The sequence below is a fragment of the Coregonus clupeaformis genome, chromosome 16 (assembly GCF_020615455.1).
Source record: "Coregonus clupeaformis isolate EN_2021a chromosome 16, ASM2061545v1, whole genome shotgun sequence".
NCBI lineage: Eukaryota > Metazoa > Chordata > Actinopteri > Salmoniformes > Salmonidae > Coregonus > Coregonus clupeaformis.
Genome location: NC_059207.1, coordinates 35,986,132 through 36,006,448, shown reverse-complemented (window position 1 = coordinate 36,006,448; position 20,317 = coordinate 35,986,132). Strand labels below are relative to the sequence as shown.

Below are 20,317 nucleotides of genomic sequence, written 5' to 3'. Positions count from 1 at the left end.
TTCCACATAACTGCTCCCCACGACGCAGTTCCGGGGGAGGATTGTCTCGGTCTTGGACCCACTCTCCTCCGTCTTGGAGAACATCCGGGACAAGGCGTCCGCCTTGCCGTTCTTAGATCCAGGTCGGAACGTCAGGGCAAACTTGAATCGTCCGAAAAACAACGCCCACCTGGCCTGGCGGGAGTTGAGGCGTTTAGCCGATTGCACGTAAGCAAGATTCTTGTGGTCCGTCCAGACAATAAACGGTTGCTCCGCCCCCCTCCAACCAGTGGCGCCACTCCTCCAAGGCAAGTTTCACCGCGAGAAGCTCCCGGTTACCCACATCGTAATTCCTCTCCGCAGGCGAAAGGCGACGAGGTAGTAGGCGCAGGGATGGAGTTTACTGTCCGTGGAGCATCGCTGCGACAGGATGGCGCCAACTCCCACATCAGACGCGTCCACTTCAACGACGAACTGACGGGCCGTGTCCGGTTGAGAGAGAATCGGTGCGTTGGTGAATCGCCTCTTCAAATCCAGAAACGCTCGATCCGCCTCCGGACTCCACTTGAAGGTCCTGATGCTGGAAGTCAAGGCAGTTAACGGAGCGGCCACACGGCTGTAATCCCGGATGAATCTGCGGTAGAAATTCGCAAACCCCAAAAATCTCTGGAGCTGCAATCTCGTACCGGGCTGGGCCCATTCCAGAACCGCTCTAACCTTCTCCTGGTCCATCCTAATCTCTCCCCTGGAGATGATGTACCCGAGAAAGGATGTCGTGTGGGCGTGAAACTCGCACTTCTCGGCCTTCACGAACAGGCGATTCTCCAACAATCGCTGCAGCACCTGCCGGACATGCTGGACGTGGTCGGAAGGTTCCTTCGAGAAGATCAGAATGTCATCCAGGTAAACAAACACAAAGAGACCGATCATATCTCTCAGGACGTCGTTCACCATACTCTGGAATACCGCTGGAGCATTGGTCAGTCCAAACGGCATCACCTGATACTCGAAGTGACCCATCGGTGTATTGAAACCCGTCAACCACTCGTCCCCCTCTCTGATCCGGACCAGGTGATACGCATTGCGTAGGTCTAGCTTGGTGAACACCGTAGCACCCTGTAAGGAGTCGAAGGCAGAACTCATCAAGGGCAGGGGATACTTGTTCTTGATCGTGATGTCATTCAACCCCGATAATCAATACACGGTCGAAGAGAGCCATCCTTCTTACCCACAAAGAAGAATCCTGCCCCCAGGGGTGATGACGAGGGGCGACGAGACCAGCAGCTAGGGACTCCTTGATGTAGGTCTCCAACGCCTCACGTTCAGGTCGGGAGATACTGTATAACCTTCCCTTGGGGTAGACAGCTCCAGGGACCAGGTTGATGGCACAATCATAGGGTCGGTGGGGAGGGAGTGACAGAGCCTTCTGCTTACTGAAAACTTCCCCCAAATCGTGATATGTCTCGGGAACCAGGGACAAATCTGGGGGTTTAGCCTCAATCACCTGACTGGGAACCGAATGGGGGCAGGCAGTCTTGAGACAGTTAGCATGACAATCAAGGCTCCAACTCGTTACCTTGCCCGTCACCCAATCGAACGTGGGATTGTGTTCCTTCAGCCAGGGGTATCCAAGGACCAGAGGAACATGGGAAGACGGCAGAATGAAGAATGAAATCATCTCAGAATGATTCCCCGACAACAGCATCTTAACCGGTTCAGTCCTCATCGTGATACGTGCCAGACTACTGCCGTTCAGAGTGGTCGCTTCAATGGCTTCCGGCAATTGCTCCTTGGAAAGCCCCAGCTGTTCCACCAACTCGGCATCAAGAAAGCTTCCATCGGCACCTGAATCGATAAAAGCGTTAAGCGCTAAGCTCTGATTCCTGTTCACAAGGGTAGCCGGGAAACGGGGTCTGACAGAGGTACTGAGAGGTTGAAACTGGCTCGCTAAAAGTCCTCCCAACTTTAGCGAGCCGGGCAGTTTGACGACCGCCGGGAACAGGTGGAGATGTAATGTCCCGAGCTACCACAGTAGAGGCAGCAGTTGGTCTGACGTCTCTGTTGACGCTCCTCCTTGGTTAACCCGTGCCGCCCCCACTTGCATGGGTTCAGAATCGAGAGAGGGACCTCTCCACTAATCCATTGTGGAGGAGAATGATCGACGTGTTCTGGTCCACCACCCGACCCGACTGGGAACTGAGAAGCTAATCGGTTGGACGGAACCCATTGCTTCTCCCTCCTTCGCTCTCGGACTCGATTATCCACCCGAATAGACAAAGCTACCAAGCTGTCCAGGTCACTAGGCTCCGGATAGGAGATCAACTCATCCTTGAGCTGCTCCGACAGACCCTGGTAAAAGGCCGCTTGCAGAGACTCCTCGTTCCACCCACTCTCCACCGCCAACGTCTTGAACTCGATCACGAAGTCGGCCACGCTGCGAGTTCCTTGGCGAAGCGAAAACAGGCGCCTAGCTGCGTCCCTCCCTCGGACGGAATGGTCGAAGAGCTTCCTCATCTCGGCCGTGAACCCCTGGTATGAAGCCATGCAGGGATCCTGTCGTTCCCAAACGGCTGAAGCCCACTCCAGCGCTCGACCACGCAGCAACTCAATCACAAAGGCTATCCTAGCCTTGTCTGTGGCATAAGAGTAGGGCTGTAGATCGAACACTAGTCCACACTGCATAAGGAAGGAACGGCATCTTCCCAGCTCTCCCTCATACTTATCCGGCGTCGGAACCTTGGGCTCACGGATGGACACAGCTTCAGAAGCGGCAGGCGAGATGGGTGAAACCGGTAGTGGATCCTCCACCGGACACTTGCGTTGGTTCTGGACCTCCGTCAGACCGGTAGAAAGGTTCCGAACTGACAACGCGATCTCCTGTAGTACCGTGCTATGATAGCCCAACATCTTCTCCTGCTGGGTAATAGCATGGCGAACAGAGTCCAGGTCCGCTGGGTTCATTACTGGCCGGATCGTTCTGTCACGGTTAACTAAGCCAGAACCCAGAAGCAGACCAGGACACGGTACGTGAGACAAAGGTGAGTGTTTATTTATAGAGTCCGAGTGAAGCTGAATAATCCAGGGAACAGAGCGGGTGGCGTGGATGGGTTGTTGAGGGTGCAGTGGTTGGTCCGGTACTGGCTCGGCAGCCGCCGACCATCAGGCAGAGGTTGGGTGAAGGTTCCGGGTGAGAGATGTTCATGGCTAACGATCCGGCAGGAACTGGATGTTGGCCCAGAGCCTAAGAAGGGTGATGATCAGGACCAGGTGTGCAGATTGCTGATGGGATGCAGGTGCGGAAAACCAGAGCGCTCCCCGGAGCGTTCCCGAACCCTCGGGAAACTGGAGAATACGAGCAGGAACACTAGTCACCAGACAGGACCCGACTCAGACAGCCGGGATCGTCACAGGACCTGAGACTGGGGCGAAGGTTCACCTTCCAACAGGACAACGACGCTAACCACACAGCCAAGACAACGCAGGAGTGGCTTCGGGACAAGTCTCTTAATGTCCTTGAGTGACCCTGCCAGAGCCCGGACTTGAACCCGATCGAACATCTCTGGAGATACCTGAAAATAGCTGTGCAGTGACGCTTCCCATCCAACCTGACAGAGCTTGAGAGGATCTGCAGAGAAGAATGGGAGAAACTCCCCAAATACAGGTGTGCCAAATTTGTAGCGTCATACCCAAGAAGACTCAAGGCTGTAATCGCTGCCAAAGGTGCTTCAACAAAGTACTGAGTAAAGGGTCTGAATACTTATGTACAGTGAGGGAAAAAAGTATTTGATCCCCTGCTGATTTTGTACGTTTGCCCACTGACAAAGAAATTATCAGTCTGTAATTTTAATGGTAGGTTTATTTGAACAGTGAGAGACAGAATAACAACAAAAATATCCAGAAAAACGCATGTCAAAAATGTTATAAATTGATTTGCAGTTTAATGAGGGAAATAAGTATTTGACCCCCTCTCAATCAGAAAGATTTCTGGCTCCCAGGTCTCTTTTACACAGGTAACGAGCTGAGATTAGGAGCACACTCTTAAAGGGAGTGCTCCTAATCTCAGCTTGTTACCTGTATAAAAGACACCTGTCCACAGAAGCAATCAATCAATCAGATTCCAAACTCTCCACCATGGCCAAAACCAAAGAGCTCTCCAAGGATGTCAGGGTCAAGATAGTAGACCTACACAAGGCTGGAATAGGCTACAAGACCATCGCCAAGCAGCTTGGTGAGAAGGTGACAACAGTTGGTGCGATTATTCGCAAGAATAAACACAAAATAACTGTTAATCTCCCTCGGCCTGGGGCTCCATGCAAGATCTCACCTCGTGGAGTTGCAATGATCATGAGAACGGTGAAGAATCAGCCCAGAACTACACGGGAGGATCTTGTCAATGATATCAAGGCAGGTGGGACCATAGTCACCAAGAAAACAATTGGTAACACACTACGCCATGAAGGACTGAAATCCTGCAGCGCTCGCAAGGTCCTCCTGCTCAAGAAAGCACATATACAGGGCCGTCTGAAGTTTGCCAATGAACATCTGAATGATTCAGAGGAGAACTGGGTAAAAGTGTTGTGGTCAGATGAGACCAAAAAAGAGCTCTTTGGCATCAACTAAACTCGCCGTGTTTGGAGGAGGAGGAATGCTGCCTATGACCCCAAGAACACCATTCCCACCGTCAAACAGGGAGGTGGAAACATTATGCTTTGGGGGTGTTTTTCTGCTAAGGGGACAGGACAACTTTACCGCATCAAAGGGACGATGGACAGGGCCATGTACCGTCAAATCTTGGGTGAGAACCTCCTTCCCTCAGCCAAGGCATTGAAAATGGGTCGTGGATGGGTATTCCAGTATGACAATGATCAAAAACACATGGCCAAGGCAACAAAGGAGTGGCTCAAGAAGAAGCACATTAAGGTCCTGGAGTGGCCTAGCCAGTCTCCAGACCTTAATCCCATAGAAAATCTGTGGAGGGTTCAAGTTGCCAAACGTCAGCCTCGAAACCTTAATGACTTGGAGAAGATCTGCAAAGAGGAGTGGGACAAAATCCCTCCTGAGATGTGTGCAAACCTGGTGGCCAACTACAAGAAACGTCTGACCTCTGTGATTGCCAACAAGGGTTTTGCCACCAAGTACTAAGTCATGTTTTGCAGAGGGGTCAAATACTTATTTCCCTCATTAAAATACAAATCAATTTATAACATTTTTGACGTGTTTTTCTGGATGTTGTTGTTGTTATTCTGTCTCTCACTGTTCAAATAAACCTACCATTAAAATAATAGACTGATCATGTCTTTGTCAGTGGGCAAACATTCAAAATCAGCAGGGGATCAAATACTTTTTTCCCTCACTGTAAATGTGATATTTCAGTTTTCTATTTTTTATAAAAACATGTTTTTGCTTTGTCATTATGGGGTATTGTGTGTAGATTGATGGAGGAAAAACACAATTTAATAAATGTTACAATACTGCTGTAATGTAACAAAATGTGGAAAAAGTCAAGGGGTCTGAATACTTTCCGAATGCACTGTATAAGGCTGCTCATCAAATCTATCATAACCTTGTCTTTGTCATAGATATCTTAATGTTTCTCTGTACAAAAACCTACTTGCAGTATTTGATCATTTCATGGTTTCAAATTACTCCCTTTTCTATCTTTCAGAATTACAAAGAATATCCACCCTGTAAAGACATCCTTCCATTACCTTTTACAATCAAGCTCAGAGTAAATTTTAGAGAACGGTACATACAGTCACTGTTTCAGACTATGACCTTCACCCAGAAAAACGTATATTTGATTCGTTCTGAAATAATGTTCCTTCATGTCTGTCTTTCCTAACAGCAAGGCCAGTTAAAAATAGTGTGGAAGGAGGGATGGTCATGTGAGTTACAGGTGTGAAGAGCCGTAGTCCTCTGCAGTCCATTACTGGAGAGTATTGAATGCTTGCTCATTGGGACAAAATAGACCCAAAGTCCCCAAGTGCCTCTGGTTTCTCCGGCAAAGGAGCATGCACACTCACTCTCTTCCTAATGGTCAAAGAAAATAGTCTGTTTATCCTGAGAATTCCGGTTTGGCCACTATTACATTTTTGGTGTCTCGTTTTGAATTTGTACACTAAATATTTAGAATATTGTGCAGATGTTTTACTTTTTACCTGTGAAAACAGCAGTTCTGAAACAGGAACCTAAATATGAGCGATGTGTGTATTACCTAATTGTTCAGGGAGATGACACCTGCGTCCACGCTCCATGCGAACACCATGCTGTGTGTTAATGTCCATAAAGGGCTCTTTGGATGTTCTGTCTGTCTCGTTTTCAAGCACAGTCAGTCACAATCTGACTCATTCAGGAGGTCCTCCTTCTCTTCACATCCCTCTCTAGGGTGAAGGGCATGGGGACAGTAAGAACCTGTCATCTTCTGGCTTACCAAGTGCAAAATCCCAATTAAATAGTTTTCTTTGTGAAAGCCTGTAGGATCTGTCATCATGTCTTGTGATGCTGTTTCAATTAGGAAGGATGTGATACACAGTTTGACACCAGTAGGCTATATAGGTGGGCATGGTAGCTGTGATTCTCAAATTCAAACCTAGCCTCCTAAATTTTTTGCATTGAGGAGGAATGACAATCTGTAATATTTTCGTATTAGTTTAATTGACCTTTGGGAAAACACTGGGAAACTGGTGGATTTGGGGGGATGGCTATATGAAGCTATGCTATGGGAACAGAGAGGTCAGAATTCCTGTCTGCATGGGATGTGACGACTTTAACCAGTTGAGTGCGATAGCCAACACTTTTTTCCCTAGCCTTTAACTTATTCACCATATATCCATGCTGTTGCTTAGCTTTGAATGAGAAGAGGAGACCAAAAACATTCATATGACACATCGCTACCCATCCACATTGCTCCAGCCAAACTGACATTTCTTCTCCACGTATGTAGCTATCGTTAAAGCAGCAGAATTAAATTCAAGGTGAGAGACATCAGGCAAATGGCATGATGTTGCTAGATGCTTTAATTTAGCTGTGTATATACTGTATACAGTAGCCAATTGCCACCTGAAAAACCAGCTACAGACCATGTTTTTTCAGTGTCTGCTCCCAAAATATTTCATTGTTTTTATTAATTTTTTCCTGTGAAGCACATTTTGTCTGAAATGTGCTTTATAAATAAAGCTTGATTTGATTTTGATTTGGTTACGGTGTCTCAAGATGGACTAACAGTACTATTGCCGCTTTTTCTCGTTTTTCAAGCGAAGGTCTTTTAAGGGAGTAGGCTATGCGCTCTCATTCAGTTCACCTATTGGAGTTCAGCTAGGCGCCAGCCGAACCAAACCTTTCGGAAGGCTTATGTGCGCAATTTTACATCTAACTAAGATGTTTGATGCAGTATTTCTCAAGTGAACAAAATGTGCATGAAAACTAGTAATCTCTTGTTGAATGACATCAAACACTTCATTGAAGAATCCCGTCCATACGCCGCATTCACATGCTAGTCAGAACTAGGAAACTCAGAAATGTCCGACTTGCTAACTGGTTGAACAAGGCACGTGTATAATTACAACCAATTAGCAAGTTGTACATTTCCAAGTTTCCTAGTTCCGACTAGCACATGAACGCAGCAATAGTTCCCACTTCTACTAGGAGTAGTACTGTTGAGCAATCATCATATGCCGAATTCACTTGCTAGTCGGAACTAGGAAACTGGGAAACTTTCGATTATAGTTAATCAGCTGCCTCATTCAACGAATTACCAAGTCAGAAATGTCCGAGTTCCAACTAGCATGTGAAGGCAGCAATAGACTTCGGCTACCGAACTTTGAATTGCTTCAAGAAGAAAACTCTGCCGAACACCAAAACGAACAAAAACGTCACAAAATGTTGTTATATGCGCGAACTGTTTTGAGAGGGAAGCATGCGACAGCTTTATGCTTGATGCCGACAAGCCACCTCCTACCTTCCTGTGTATGCTTGATAAAATCTCTTCTGTGGAGATTTGGTTCCCAATATTGATTCCTCCAGCAGACCAGACCTTTAGTGTGAAGTTCGGAAAAGGGGGAGAAAATAACGGTAAACGTAGAATATAGGCAATGCATTATACATCTATTTTCAAAGCATTGTAATTATGCAATAATTAATAATTAAACCAAGGAATGGTGAAGGGCAAAGTAAGGGACCTAAATTAGGTTTTCAGATGGTATTCTCCAGCTGTGGGCAGCAGATGTGTAGTTGAAGGGATAAGCACATTTATCATGGGATAGACTGCGCTAGCTATTATAGGCTATAAGATGTTGAAGCCGTTTATTGCATTTAATAGGTTGCTAAATTAGACAATAGACAATTTATTTTTTCCCCTATTCAGATTCCACTTGAAGTGGCATGATGGTTTATCATACTGTCACCCTGTTTGTGGCTTCAATGTTCAAAATGGGAACTTGTTTATCTCAATAAATTGTGGCTTAATAATTAATGTAATATCCGGTGTAGGCTACTAGGGAGGAAATGTTGTTTTAGCCTCCTTACTCATGCGGTTATTCGCTTGAACGGAAGACCTGTATGAGCGCCGGATCGGCTATTGCCTATTAGATCACGGCGCCTCGAACTACCCGCGGGAGTCGCTCATCGTTTCGGGGGAAAGAGCATTCCTCGTGCGTCTGCATCATTTGGCAGATGAGATGGAACCTTAGCTCTCGAATAGTCAATGGGGGGCAAGGAAAAACTCAGTGAAATTTAGAAAAACGTTGAGCGAAGCGGGTAAGAATCGGACTTTTCTATTTTTATTCTCACATTAGGTCTAATTATTAGGTATAATAATAAACTATATGCTTAGGCTATAACAGACAGGATTTTAATAATTGTTTTGCCATAATGCCATTTAGAATACAGCCTATTATATTTGTTGGGCTATATTACATTAGGAAACATTGTGACAAAGATCATTAATTACTGAGCAAATGCTTTAACTAATGCTTCAAAAACAATATTCACTATTGATGTTCAATGAGAGGATAAACTCTGTATCGAATATTTAGGCTAACTCACTCTGCATGCCTCTTAAACTAAACGGTTCCAAGAACTTAATCTGCATCATGACACCTCTCATTACCCCTTGTCTATATTTGCTTTAGTTCAATGAGATCTCTTTGGGTACCTATAGCCAGGATATAATACCATAGAGTTGAGATAATGCCAATTTCAATCTTCAACACATATTTAGGGTACTGTATGTATGGCTTCATGTGGTGGCAAATTCAATACATTGTTGCTGGAAGTGTCTCAATATGTCCATATAATAACTTGTATAATCTCTTATGAATATTGGCAATTGCTTGAAGTTGTGGAAGCCTTATGTTTCACATACTAAAGAGGACTAAGTAGGCTAATAAGTAGTTCATTATGTAGACCAACATGTGTGAAACAGTTCAGTTGTTTTGTACAGTATAGGCCTAATGGGTTTAAATAGGATTCTGGGGCATTAACAGGATGTTATATAATAGTCTAGCACATCATTGAATCGATTCCAGTCATATTGATTCTTGTAGCAGATTTTGTCCAGATGTACTGTATGCCTCACTTTTATTAGCCCATTCAATTGCATTGTTTGTTTAATTGAACTCCACAAGGCAGCATTTGGCATGTGTTTGATAAACTGTTCCCTCTCCATCACAAGCTCTACAATAGATAATCTGCACCATTGATGTAATGAGCCTTGGGGTTTTGTACATGAAGTTCAGCCACATAAAGGATCCTACATGAAACACCATCCATTTGGTAATTATGTTTCGGTTAGGGCTATATATCATCACAGAATATGCAGTGTGACTGTCAACCTAATCATTAGAAACAACCCTGGTTGAGCCCCAGGCAGAAGTGGTTTATTCAAGTTTGATTAGACAGAGGCCTGTCTCTATCTAGCTTATAATCACACAGGGCCTTGAACTAAGTGATAATAATCATCCTAAGAACCTGGAGGCTACTTCATTTAGAAGAAAATATCACTTCATTACTCACCGAATATCAATCTGTTGTGGTCCATCAAAGGTAGATGCAAAAACATGAGAGATATTGAATTGATCATCTCAAAGGTGCATTTATGCACAATGGGTGGGAAAGGACATCCTGTAACAATAGTGTCAATGATGATGGGGATAAAAATAATTACCATATGTTATTTCATCTCAACTCAAGAGTTTGCTGTGCTTTGACTGTGAAATTGATATTGTTGCAGTTAAAGAACATGGGTTGTCTTTGGAATGGAATGCTGATCTTATCCTGAATTGCTAGTTCCCAAGATGTGAAATTAATCCTATCCAATTGCTCTCAGGATAAATGTTGTAGCCTTGGGCCAAACATCCTGGTAATCAGTGCTGCTTCCTTCTCTTGACCTCCGCCCCCCTTTCCCCTTTCCCCCTTCCTATTTCCTGCACCTCAAGTCTTTCGCCATCCTTGGAATTGGAGTCCAGTCGTATTGCACATCACATATTAGTCAGGAGGTGGCGGTGGGTTAAATACATACGTCAATGGATAATATACCAGTACCTATGCTGTAGGACAGCTGACCCTTTGTGATAGCTTTGAGGAGTCATCTGTCAATCTTTGTGATACACTTGAGGTCATAGTCAGACACAGAGTAAAGAAGGGGAGTAATTTTCCACACAGGAGACATCTAGCTCTTGGATTGTGAGAGAGGAAGAAATATATCCATTGTCTATGCTACCCAGTTGAGGCGGCCCAGCAGGATTCTATCCTTGACATTCAGTACCTTCTCATGTTTCATTCTGATGGCATGTCATTGACATGGTTATTGTCATGGAAATGAGTTGGAACGGGTTGTTTTTGGTATGGGGAGACAAAATGATATCATGAGGCCTTTTGATGGTAACACATTTCAGCGTTCATCCATGCTGCTTGCTTGATGATATGGTGTTAATGCATCGTTAGTTATGAATACTAGTACTCAAGTAGACAGGCGGATACATTTGAATGTTTTTCAGTCACTGCCTCTTGAAGCTCTCTCATCAGTCATTCTCCTCTGGTTTGCAATAGTCTACTCGAATAAATCGAATTTCAGTGCTTACACAAGCGTCTCAAGATCCTAAACAAAGATGAATGAATACTGCAGTGATAGCCAAGGCTAAGTTTTGTTTTGACCAATTTCAAATGTATAGGCATATCTACTCACTTACTATATTTCAATTTATTTCAGAGTATACTGTGTGTGCACCAAAGTGGAACCCATTGAACCTATGTTATAGAAAGCAAAGATTACATTACATTTCAAGATTGTTTGACATTTTTCATCTTTACTTCAAAAACACACTACCTAAAGTGGATCCTAAAGTATTTTCCTGCATCTAACAGTTTTCAGAGCAGGAGTTAACATGGTTGCAAAGACAAGTCCTTTATTTATCCTGGGTTTATTCAATAACTGCATTCACATTTGGGAAATCAGCTCAGTGAAGGATTTCATCTTATAAGTGTTGTTTTCTCTTTCAGACAGCAAACAAAGACTGCAATCAATGTTCCAGCCATTAATAAGAGTACTGGTATGATGAAAACCCCAGCAAATTCAAATATACAATAAACACACATATGATAAATAATATTGAAGTGGAGGGAAACAACATACTAATACATTTGGATCCCAGTCTACAAAATAAGTTCTGACTTCTTCTAGCATGGAGGTGTCCCATGTGAACAATAGTAGTCATCACGCCTGGTGGAAAGAGATGCCATGGGGGGACACAGACGAGTGCCCCACCTCCCTGAGTGGCACCACCTTCCTGATAGTTGCCTACAGCGCACTGATTGCAGTGGGCCTTATCGGTAACATCTGCCTGGTGTTTGTCATCACACGGCAGATGGAGATGCGGAACGTCACCAACATCTTCATCGCCAACCTGTCAATTTCTGACATCCTCATGTGCATTGTGTGCCTGCCGGTCACCATCATCTACACCCTAATGGACCGCTGGATCCTGGGGGAGGCACTCTGTAAGGTCACACCCTTTGTCCAGTGCATCTCTGTCACAGTCTCCGTCTTCTCCCTGGTCCTCATAGCCATGGAGCGCCACCAACTCATCATCCACCCCACTGGATGGAAGCCTGTGGTGGGCCACTCCTACCTGGCTGTAGCCATCACCTGGATGGTGGCCTGCTTCATCTCTCTTCCTTTCCTCTCCTTCAACATTCTCACCAACAGTCCTTTCCAAAACATTAGCCTCCCCTTCAATCCCTTCACTGACCACTTCATCTGTATGGAGCGGTGGCCCTCAGAGCACAAACGACTGGCCTACACCACCTCCCTGCTGCTCTTCCAGTACTGCCTTCCCCTCATCCTCATCCTGGTCTGCTACCTGCGCATCTTCCTGCGTCTCCGACGGAGAAAAGACATGGTGGATCGAACCCGGGACAACCGCCAGAAGAAGGCCAAGGGGTCAAAGAGGATCAATGCCATGTTGGCCTCCATCGTGGCAGTGTTTGCCCTCTGCTGGCTCCCGCTCAACATCTTCAACACCGTGTTTGACTGGAACCACCAGGCCATCCCATCCTGCCAGCATGACATCATCTTCTCTGCCTGCCACCTCACAGCCATGGCCTCTACCTGTGTCAACCCCATCATCTATGGCTTTCTCAACAGTAACTTCCAGAAAGAGCTCAAATCTACCCTATACCGCTGCCGCTGCTGGGGGGCACCAGAGAGTTATGAAAGCTTCCCTCTCTCTATTGTCAGCACAGAGGTCACTAAGGGGTCGATCTTGAGCAAAGGATCGATTAGCATGAATGTATAGTCCTGACCCATTCAGAAAGGGAGAGAGAAAGTATAGAACTTCAATCCCCATTGTCTTGACCATCCATTGAAGTTTGTCTTGCTCAGCATTATGCTGGAGCAAGGGTTGACAGGGGTTGTTCAAATTAGTCACGTGAATGTTTTGTGTCTTAGCAATCAATGATTGACCTCTTCAGTGAGAATGGAGAGAAACGTGAAAGTAAGAGAACACGGTGCCTCAAGAGACATTTTACAGTGTCCTCAATTAGGTATGTGGTTTTACACCTTAGAGGAAGTCGATGAGTTTATGACGGTTCAAAGGTCTTCTTCACTGTAAGCACTGTGGAGTAAAAGGTGTGCTTTACACCATCATACTATTTCAATGTATTATTTGGGTCTCTATAGAGCAGTGGCATTCAAAGTTGGGGTGGGGTCGCAGGGATTTAAAAAAATTAAAATGCACCAAAAAAGTAAGAGTAAAGATTAATGTATTGGACAATATGTATAGACAATATGAATGCACGCATGAATGTAAGTCGCTTTGGATAAAAGCACCTGCTAAATGGCATATATTATTATTATATTACAATATACCTTTTTTTTAGGAAGATAATTTGAAAAATAACATTGTAATGAGTTAATGTATTTATTGATTCTCTTAATTTTGATAAGTTGATGAAAATTAATTGAAAGTTATTTGTTGATGTAAAAATAGAAATTTACCGATTTTAAGGTTGTCATTAGATTTGGGGTGGGGTCACCAGAAATTCTGGCCAAACAAATTGGGTACCTGCTTGAAAGGTTTGACTACCACTGCTATAGAGTGTAGTCAAATGTGTTGTAGTGATAGTCAAACTTGCATGGCAGCACAAAAGTCTTTAAAATCTACTATAATTGATGGATTTTTAAATTGAGCTTTGACTCCTCTTGGGTTCCACTCACAAAGTCATGTTTGAATAATGTGAGATTTTCAGATTGTGCTTTTCTCACATTTTACTCCTGTTAATCCTGGATCATGGATAGCTCCTGCTATAGCTGTGTTTTTACAGAATTCGCTATCCTTTCAACCCTCCTTAGTGCAATTCCTTCCCTCATGCAGAGACTCATGGAATATGCATGTTAAGGGATGCCAAGTGCTAACCACTTCCAATGGTTCATTTGTGATATTGATGTGGGTTTAAAGGGATAGTTCTCCAAAAGCATTTGTTAATGATTTCCTTCAAAGATAGGAATCATGTGATCTTTACACCGGCAAATGACTTGGCTAAGATCACACCATGTCAATAAAGTTCTCAGAATTGTTTTGTTTGTAAACAGACCAATGACAGAATAAAGTTATGGAATTTGTATTGAAACGCAACTTTGACAAGGACTGACATTGAAAACTAGTGATTTAAAGCACAGTACCTGTCACAGACATGTTTTGTTCCCACCAAGGTTTACTGCCAAATAAATTACTGTGCTAGTGGCTGACTTTGATAATAAAATGTGCCATGCAGCAACCATACATCTAGGGCCATATAACAAAAGAAAAGGGGCAGTAAATGAATACACTCTGTACTCTATGACTGCAGCACATGGAATAATATCCTACTGTATATCCTTGCTCTCTCACTGAGGTCCACTGAGTCTTTGTATGCACAGCAATAGATCTGGCGCCTTGTTTAGCCCTGCATGGTGTATATGGTACTTGATATGTCTCTTGTATTGCAATGTGGGAAAATTGGTTTATAATATAAATGGAAATCAATCATTCATAATTTCCATCTGTTTCCCCTCTAATCTACTCACGTAAACATATTTTCAGCCATTCCGCTTGGGCAGTTGCAAGAATGATTATCCAATATGACCACACTGTAACTCATTCATGAATGTGTGCAATCTTTCCTTATTATTCTTTGTTTTGCAGGGTAAAATAAACAGTAAGTAGTTCAAATATCAGGCCATATTTGTAAGATGGCTGCCTTTCTTTAAAAAAAAAAAATGATCAGAACATTTCTAGAACATTTTCATAATGTGAGGTCATAACTTTGGATAATTAACATTTTGTCAGATACATATATTTAAATATATGGCTCTGCTTAATTTTAGCCAATGTCTGAAGAACGTTCTCTGTTTACTGGGTAGTTAGCAATGAGCTTTTAGAAGCCAGATAAAGTGTTCTACATTCTATGTATTCCTTTCTGCAGGGTTAATCTTTATTAAAGAAAAGGTTATAATGCCAATAGATGTTACAGTAGCTATACAGAAGATTCTGTTTAAAAAAAGAAAAGAAAAAAGTGTTTTATTGCATTTCATGTTTGTTTTTTTATTCTGCAGGTGCTCTTAGATATATCAAAGTAATGTCTATCAGCATTTTTTCCTTTTCCCAATGTATTTCATTATGATTTAGAGTGTGAATCCTTCACAAAATAGTACATTTTATTCGGTGGTGTACTCCATGGCGACATAACACATTTTCTACTAGCTTAAATTCCAGCAGTCTAGTAAATGATATCAACACCCCAAAGGGAAAGTGTTTATGTGCTTAAACATGAGCAGACAATGTTGAAGTAAGACTGTGTGACCCATACCTGTAAATTAATATCACTACCAATGGGAAATGGGTGAGATCTGTATATGAAAATATTTATATTTAAGGTTGACTATAATGAAATGTTCCTTGTTGTCAAGAGGCTACACAGGTTAAGTGATACATGATATGGTTTCTATACAGGATAGCTCAGGTGCAAATAATGTCCAGACATGGATCAGATCCACCCAACCTTATTATTGTTTATATAGGGTGTTAATGACCATTTGTGACTAAGCAGTAAACATTTCACAAAACTGTATACTGTATCCATTTCTATTAAGTTTATCTATTCTTATTTGGTATCTTTTTCTATTCTGTTTCCACTCCCTGTCACTCAATTACTCTCTCACTCACTCATTCACTCACTCACTCACTCACTCACTCACTCACTCACTCACTCACTCACTCACTCACTCACTCACTCACTCACTCACTCACCAGTCACAAACACACAAATACAGTCAAGAATATAATTTTCAGATTCGCAAGCATTCTATTCCTCCCCCTTACTCCTCTCACTATCAATCCCTCACCTATACAATTATTATGAGACAACATATGCTGTAAAAAAGCGAATTCATAAGTTATTCATAATTCACAGATGAACACATTCTGTGTTCTTCAGTGAGACATGATTACAGAGTTGAGTTTGACATTCTTTTTCAAGAGTCTCACATATTTTCTCCCAGAAACAGAAATCTGTATCAATTCTGGGGTTTCTTTTTCTTATCACTTGTCCTGTTGGGGCCACTATAGATACTTCCAAATAAGCCGAATCTGCATTTGCCCTGTAAACAGTTTGCTAAGATGAAAATGTTTTCTGTGGACTGTCAAGGATAGTTATGGAAAGTGTGTGTATGTTAAATGATAGGGTTATGTGGGTATTTTGAAACCAAGTAAAGTGATGAAACAAAACCACACTGTCTGTTTTCCTTATTGGAGCTGGTACACAACATATTTCTAAACACATGAGGAATGGGATGTAGGAAGCCTGCACTAGTCCACCCATCCTTCAGTCTGAAACAGTAGGGATCATCCAGTCAAATGCCATATGTTCAAATGTTAATGAATTCCCACTAATACCTGTTGTGGTCACAGAGCAAAGTCACATTGGCCTGTGTGTAACCTCACTTCTGTGGAAGAAAAATAGAGGGATTTGAAGTGTATTCTCTTTTGTTCTTGTCAGTTGAATAGGTCATATAAAGCAGCTATGCCCTCTTGAATTCTAACCCTGGTATTAGACATGCAAGAACGTGTGGCTGCATTGAAACAGTCACCTGGGGTCATACTCACATATTGGCTCAGTCCATATTTACCAGTTCCTCCATGTTGCTATTGAATTGTCCTAATGCCATATCCTTTTATTAGGTATTTCCTGATGCCCTTATGCCCTGGCTGCTCTGATAGCTTTAGTTGCTTGGGGGAAAATGATGCCAATAGATCTGTTATGACGAATGGAACACAAGGACATTTGTAAGATAACCTTTGCTTTCCATCCATCTGCCACATAAATCATTTTCAGAGATCATCACACTCATCTCAAGATTATGCTATAGCAGAAAGACTCATCTGTGTCTCTGCAAACACAAAATCGTAATATAAACCTCATATTCTAGTCAAAATTGTCTTGTCTCTTTGTGTTGTGTATTAGGGGTAATGACAGTTGAAAGCAGCTGCCACTTGATGAGTCTCATTTCCCCACAGGGGTGGCATTTGACTGTGGCAGGTCTTGGCCTTCATTTATGGACCTTTTATGGATCCCTACCCACCTGTAACTGATCAGGATAAAACTACAACATTAAATTACAGAAATCACAACTTGATTGCCAACCATTGTGCCACAGCACCTTCTAACTCTCTGTCTATTCAGCACTTCTATTTTCTCATCTTTATTATTATGCTGTGGTTGCCTAGTTACTGAAGAGCACTGTCTATCTCCTCTCTCATTGGACCCTCTATGACAGAAAAGCCAGTCCAAGCTGCTGCACTTTTAAGATTAACTGGCACCAGTGATGACAGTGATCTGCTTACCTCCACTGTTCTCCAACATATCTCTCTGTTGAGCTTGAAGACTTGACAAAGGTATCAGAGGACAGAAGCTCATCCTCCCGTAATGTTATGAATTTGTAGGATAAAACATTTACAAGATAGCATGTTTGACTAGTGATTAATTAAAAGTTGTTAGATCTGGCCATCAGTGCCCTTTCAGAAATCATTAGGGGCATGCCACCTCTAATGGTGGGTGGTAAGTCAAATTGTTACAAAGCCCTCTGGGGAAAAACAATTATCTCTAGGCCAAGGTTAATTTGTTGGTAGTCTCATCGACACGAGGTTACATTCTCCCACTGTAGATGGTGTTAAAACACCATAATATGCCTTACAGACTGATTAAGAAAGAAGTTTCAGACAAGGACATTTATGTCTGTGTGAAAGTCTTGAGATTGGTTTAGCAGACATCTCATTAGTGATAGGGTGTCCACCAAAGGATACAGATACTCTCTCCTACTGTACTAACTGCTCTGGTGGCTGGCTGTATACTCACAGAGAAAATGAGATCCATCTCATTACTTTTTACAAGAAGTGTTTGAAAGGAAAAGCAGGTTGAGTGCATTGGTCCATGCAAAACGTGAAGAGTAGAAATAATAACTAATGTAAAGTAAATTGAATCTGTCAGTCAGACTAAAAGAGCATGTAAGTCGCTCTGGATAAGAGCGTCTGCTAAATGACTAAAATGTAAATGTAAATGTAATAACCAATGCCATTTGGACTCTTAATATAGCCTGTTTTAGCAAATGTTTCTTACAGTTATTAATACTCTCCTCTAAATTCTCAAAGTAGGCTTATATTATTTGACAAAATAATGGCCTGAATGATACATCTGCAATTTGGAAAAGTGAAAAATCAAATTTGTAATCTTACTTACGTTCCCAGAAGAAAGAATGGCACTCTACAGCAAATTGTAAAGTCCCACATTCCACGTTGTATTTCAGTGCCATCTGGTGGTGGTGTTGCCAAATCGAAACATAATAATAATAATAATATGCCATTTAGCAGACGCTTTTATCCAAAGCGACTTACAGTCATGTGTGCATACATTTTTACATATGGGTGGTCCCGGGGATCGAACCCACTACCCTGGCGTTACAAGCGCCATGCTCTACCGATTGAGCTACAGAGGACCACGTGCTAGCTAACTAAGTAACTAACGTTAGTATCAGCAACATAGATTCTTTGCAGATTTTTCATAGGTTTTTTTTCAATGTGTATGGAGATATCAGATAAAATAAAATAAAAATGATATTGTGTCAGTCATAACTGGTAATTGCATGGGTTTGAACACATTTGTATCTTTGAGGTAGGCCTAACTAATCTACTGACATAAATTCTAGTAACATGGTGTACAAATAGCTGACCTTCCTTTAATATTTTAAAGTGTATAAAAAGAAGAACGTCTAGTCACAGTGTATCTAAAAGAGGTTACCCAGACCAAAATATTTTTTCAACGTTTTGCAACGTTGTGGTCGTAAATTCAGTTGTAGCATCAACGTCTATATGCAACCTTTCACAATGGCTTGCGATTGGCTTGTGTGGCTGTACATTGACGTCAACAACACGGCAAAACAAAACGTTGCATATAGAAATATAAAATGTAGAGTGTGCGCTATTAGCTATTATAGTTGAGCAGCTCTATACATACATTTTCTTTCTTCAGCATTGCGCGTCTCCACCGCTGAACACCACCAGACGAAATTGCATGCTAGCTAGGAAAACAGGATTAATTAAAGAGTGAAAGGGCGGATAGCTCGTTGTATCACCATGGAGTCCTACGATATAATAGCAAATCAGCCTGTGGTGATTGATAATGTAAGTAACGTTAGTTAACTCGCAAACATAATTTGTAAATAAAGCTAGCTAACGTTAGTCAAAAATAAATGGATCACTCGCTAACGTTAGTCTGCGGTTCAATGTGGTCGTTGTCTTGTTTATACCTGTTAACTAGATAGCTAGCTAACACTAGGTAGCTAGCTAGTTAGCTGCTTAACGTTACAGTAGCTACATTTACATTTCAGTCATTTAGCAGACGCTCTTATCAAATGGCTAGCTATATTGTCTGTGCTCTTATCCAGAACGATTTAGCCACCGTTACTGTTAGTTCATTCATTAGATAACTAGCTGGGTGGGACAACCACATATCTCAGTCATATAGCTAGTACTATAACTTAGCTAAGTATCTTCATTTACCTCAATAAACGTGCTAGCTAACTAAGTAACTAACGTTAGTATCAGCAAAGTCAGTGTTAGTAGGGGAAAAAACAGCCATCTTTTGCAAACCTTATTTTATTGGCAAGATTTGTATTTATTATGGATCCCCATTAATACTCTTCCTGGGGTCCAGCAAAATTAAGGCAGTTATACATTTAAAAAACATTACAATACATTCATAATAGATTACACAACATATTAAGTGTGTGCCCTCAGGCCTCTACTCTACTACCACATATCTATAACAGAAAATCCATGTGTACATGTGCTTATGTTATCTTGTGTTTGTATGCGTGTGTCTATGTTTGTATTGCTTCACAGTCCCCGCTGTTCCATAAGGTGTATTTTTATCTGTTTTTTCAATCTAATTTTACTGCCGGCATGAGTTACTTGATGTGGAATAGAGTTCCATGTAGTCATGGCTCTATGTAGTACTGTGCGCCTCCCATAGTCTGTTCTGGACTTGGGGACTGTGAAGAGACCTCTGTTGGCATGTTTTGTGGGGTATGCATGGGTGTTCCAGTAGTTCAAACAGACAGCTCGGTGCATTCAACATGTCAATACCTCTCATAAATACAAGTAGTGATGAAGTCGATCTCTCCTCCACTTTGAGCCAGGAGAGATTGACATATATATTATTAATGTTAGCTCTCTGTGTACATCCAAGGGCCAGCCGTGCTGCCCTGTTCTGAGCCAATTGCAATTTTCCTAAGTCCCGCTTTGTGGCACCT

The 20,317-nt window shown here is 42.5% G+C and overlaps 2 protein-coding genes across 3 annotated transcripts in view; both read left to right on the top strand.

The window, feature by feature from the left end:
- Positions 1 to 7,982: 7,982 nt before the first annotated feature.
- LOC121584811 (neuropeptide Y receptor type 1-like) lies at positions 7,983 to 15,726 on the top strand. Of its 2 annotated transcripts, none has more exons than XM_041900943.2 (2): positions 7,983 to 8,049; positions 11,476 to 15,726. In XM_041900943.2, exon 2 carries the CDS (start codon positions 11,658 to 11,660, stop codon positions 12,768 to 12,770), a length of 1,113 nt encoding a protein of 370 aa, XP_041756877.1. In that variant the 5' UTR covers positions 7,983 to 8,049; positions 11,476 to 11,657; the 3' UTR covers positions 12,771 to 15,726. The 2 variants fall into 2 exon arrangements, with proteins under 2 accessions (XP_041756877.1, XP_041756878.1); XM_041900944.2 differs by lacking the exon at positions 7,983 to 8,049 and adding an exon at positions 8,574 to 8,733.
- Positions 15,727 to 18,961: 3,235 nt separating this feature from the next.
- LOC121584812 (beta-centractin) overlaps positions 18,962 to 20,317 on the top strand; it is a 29,344-nt gene continuing 27,988 nt past the window's right edge. The window contains exon 1 of the mRNA XM_041900945.2: positions 18,962 to 19,187. Coding sequence (XP_041756879.1) covers positions 19,140 to 19,187 — 48 coding nt within the window. The 5' untranslated portion in view covers positions 18,962 to 19,139. The remainder of the gene's footprint in view (positions 19,188 to 20,317) is intronic.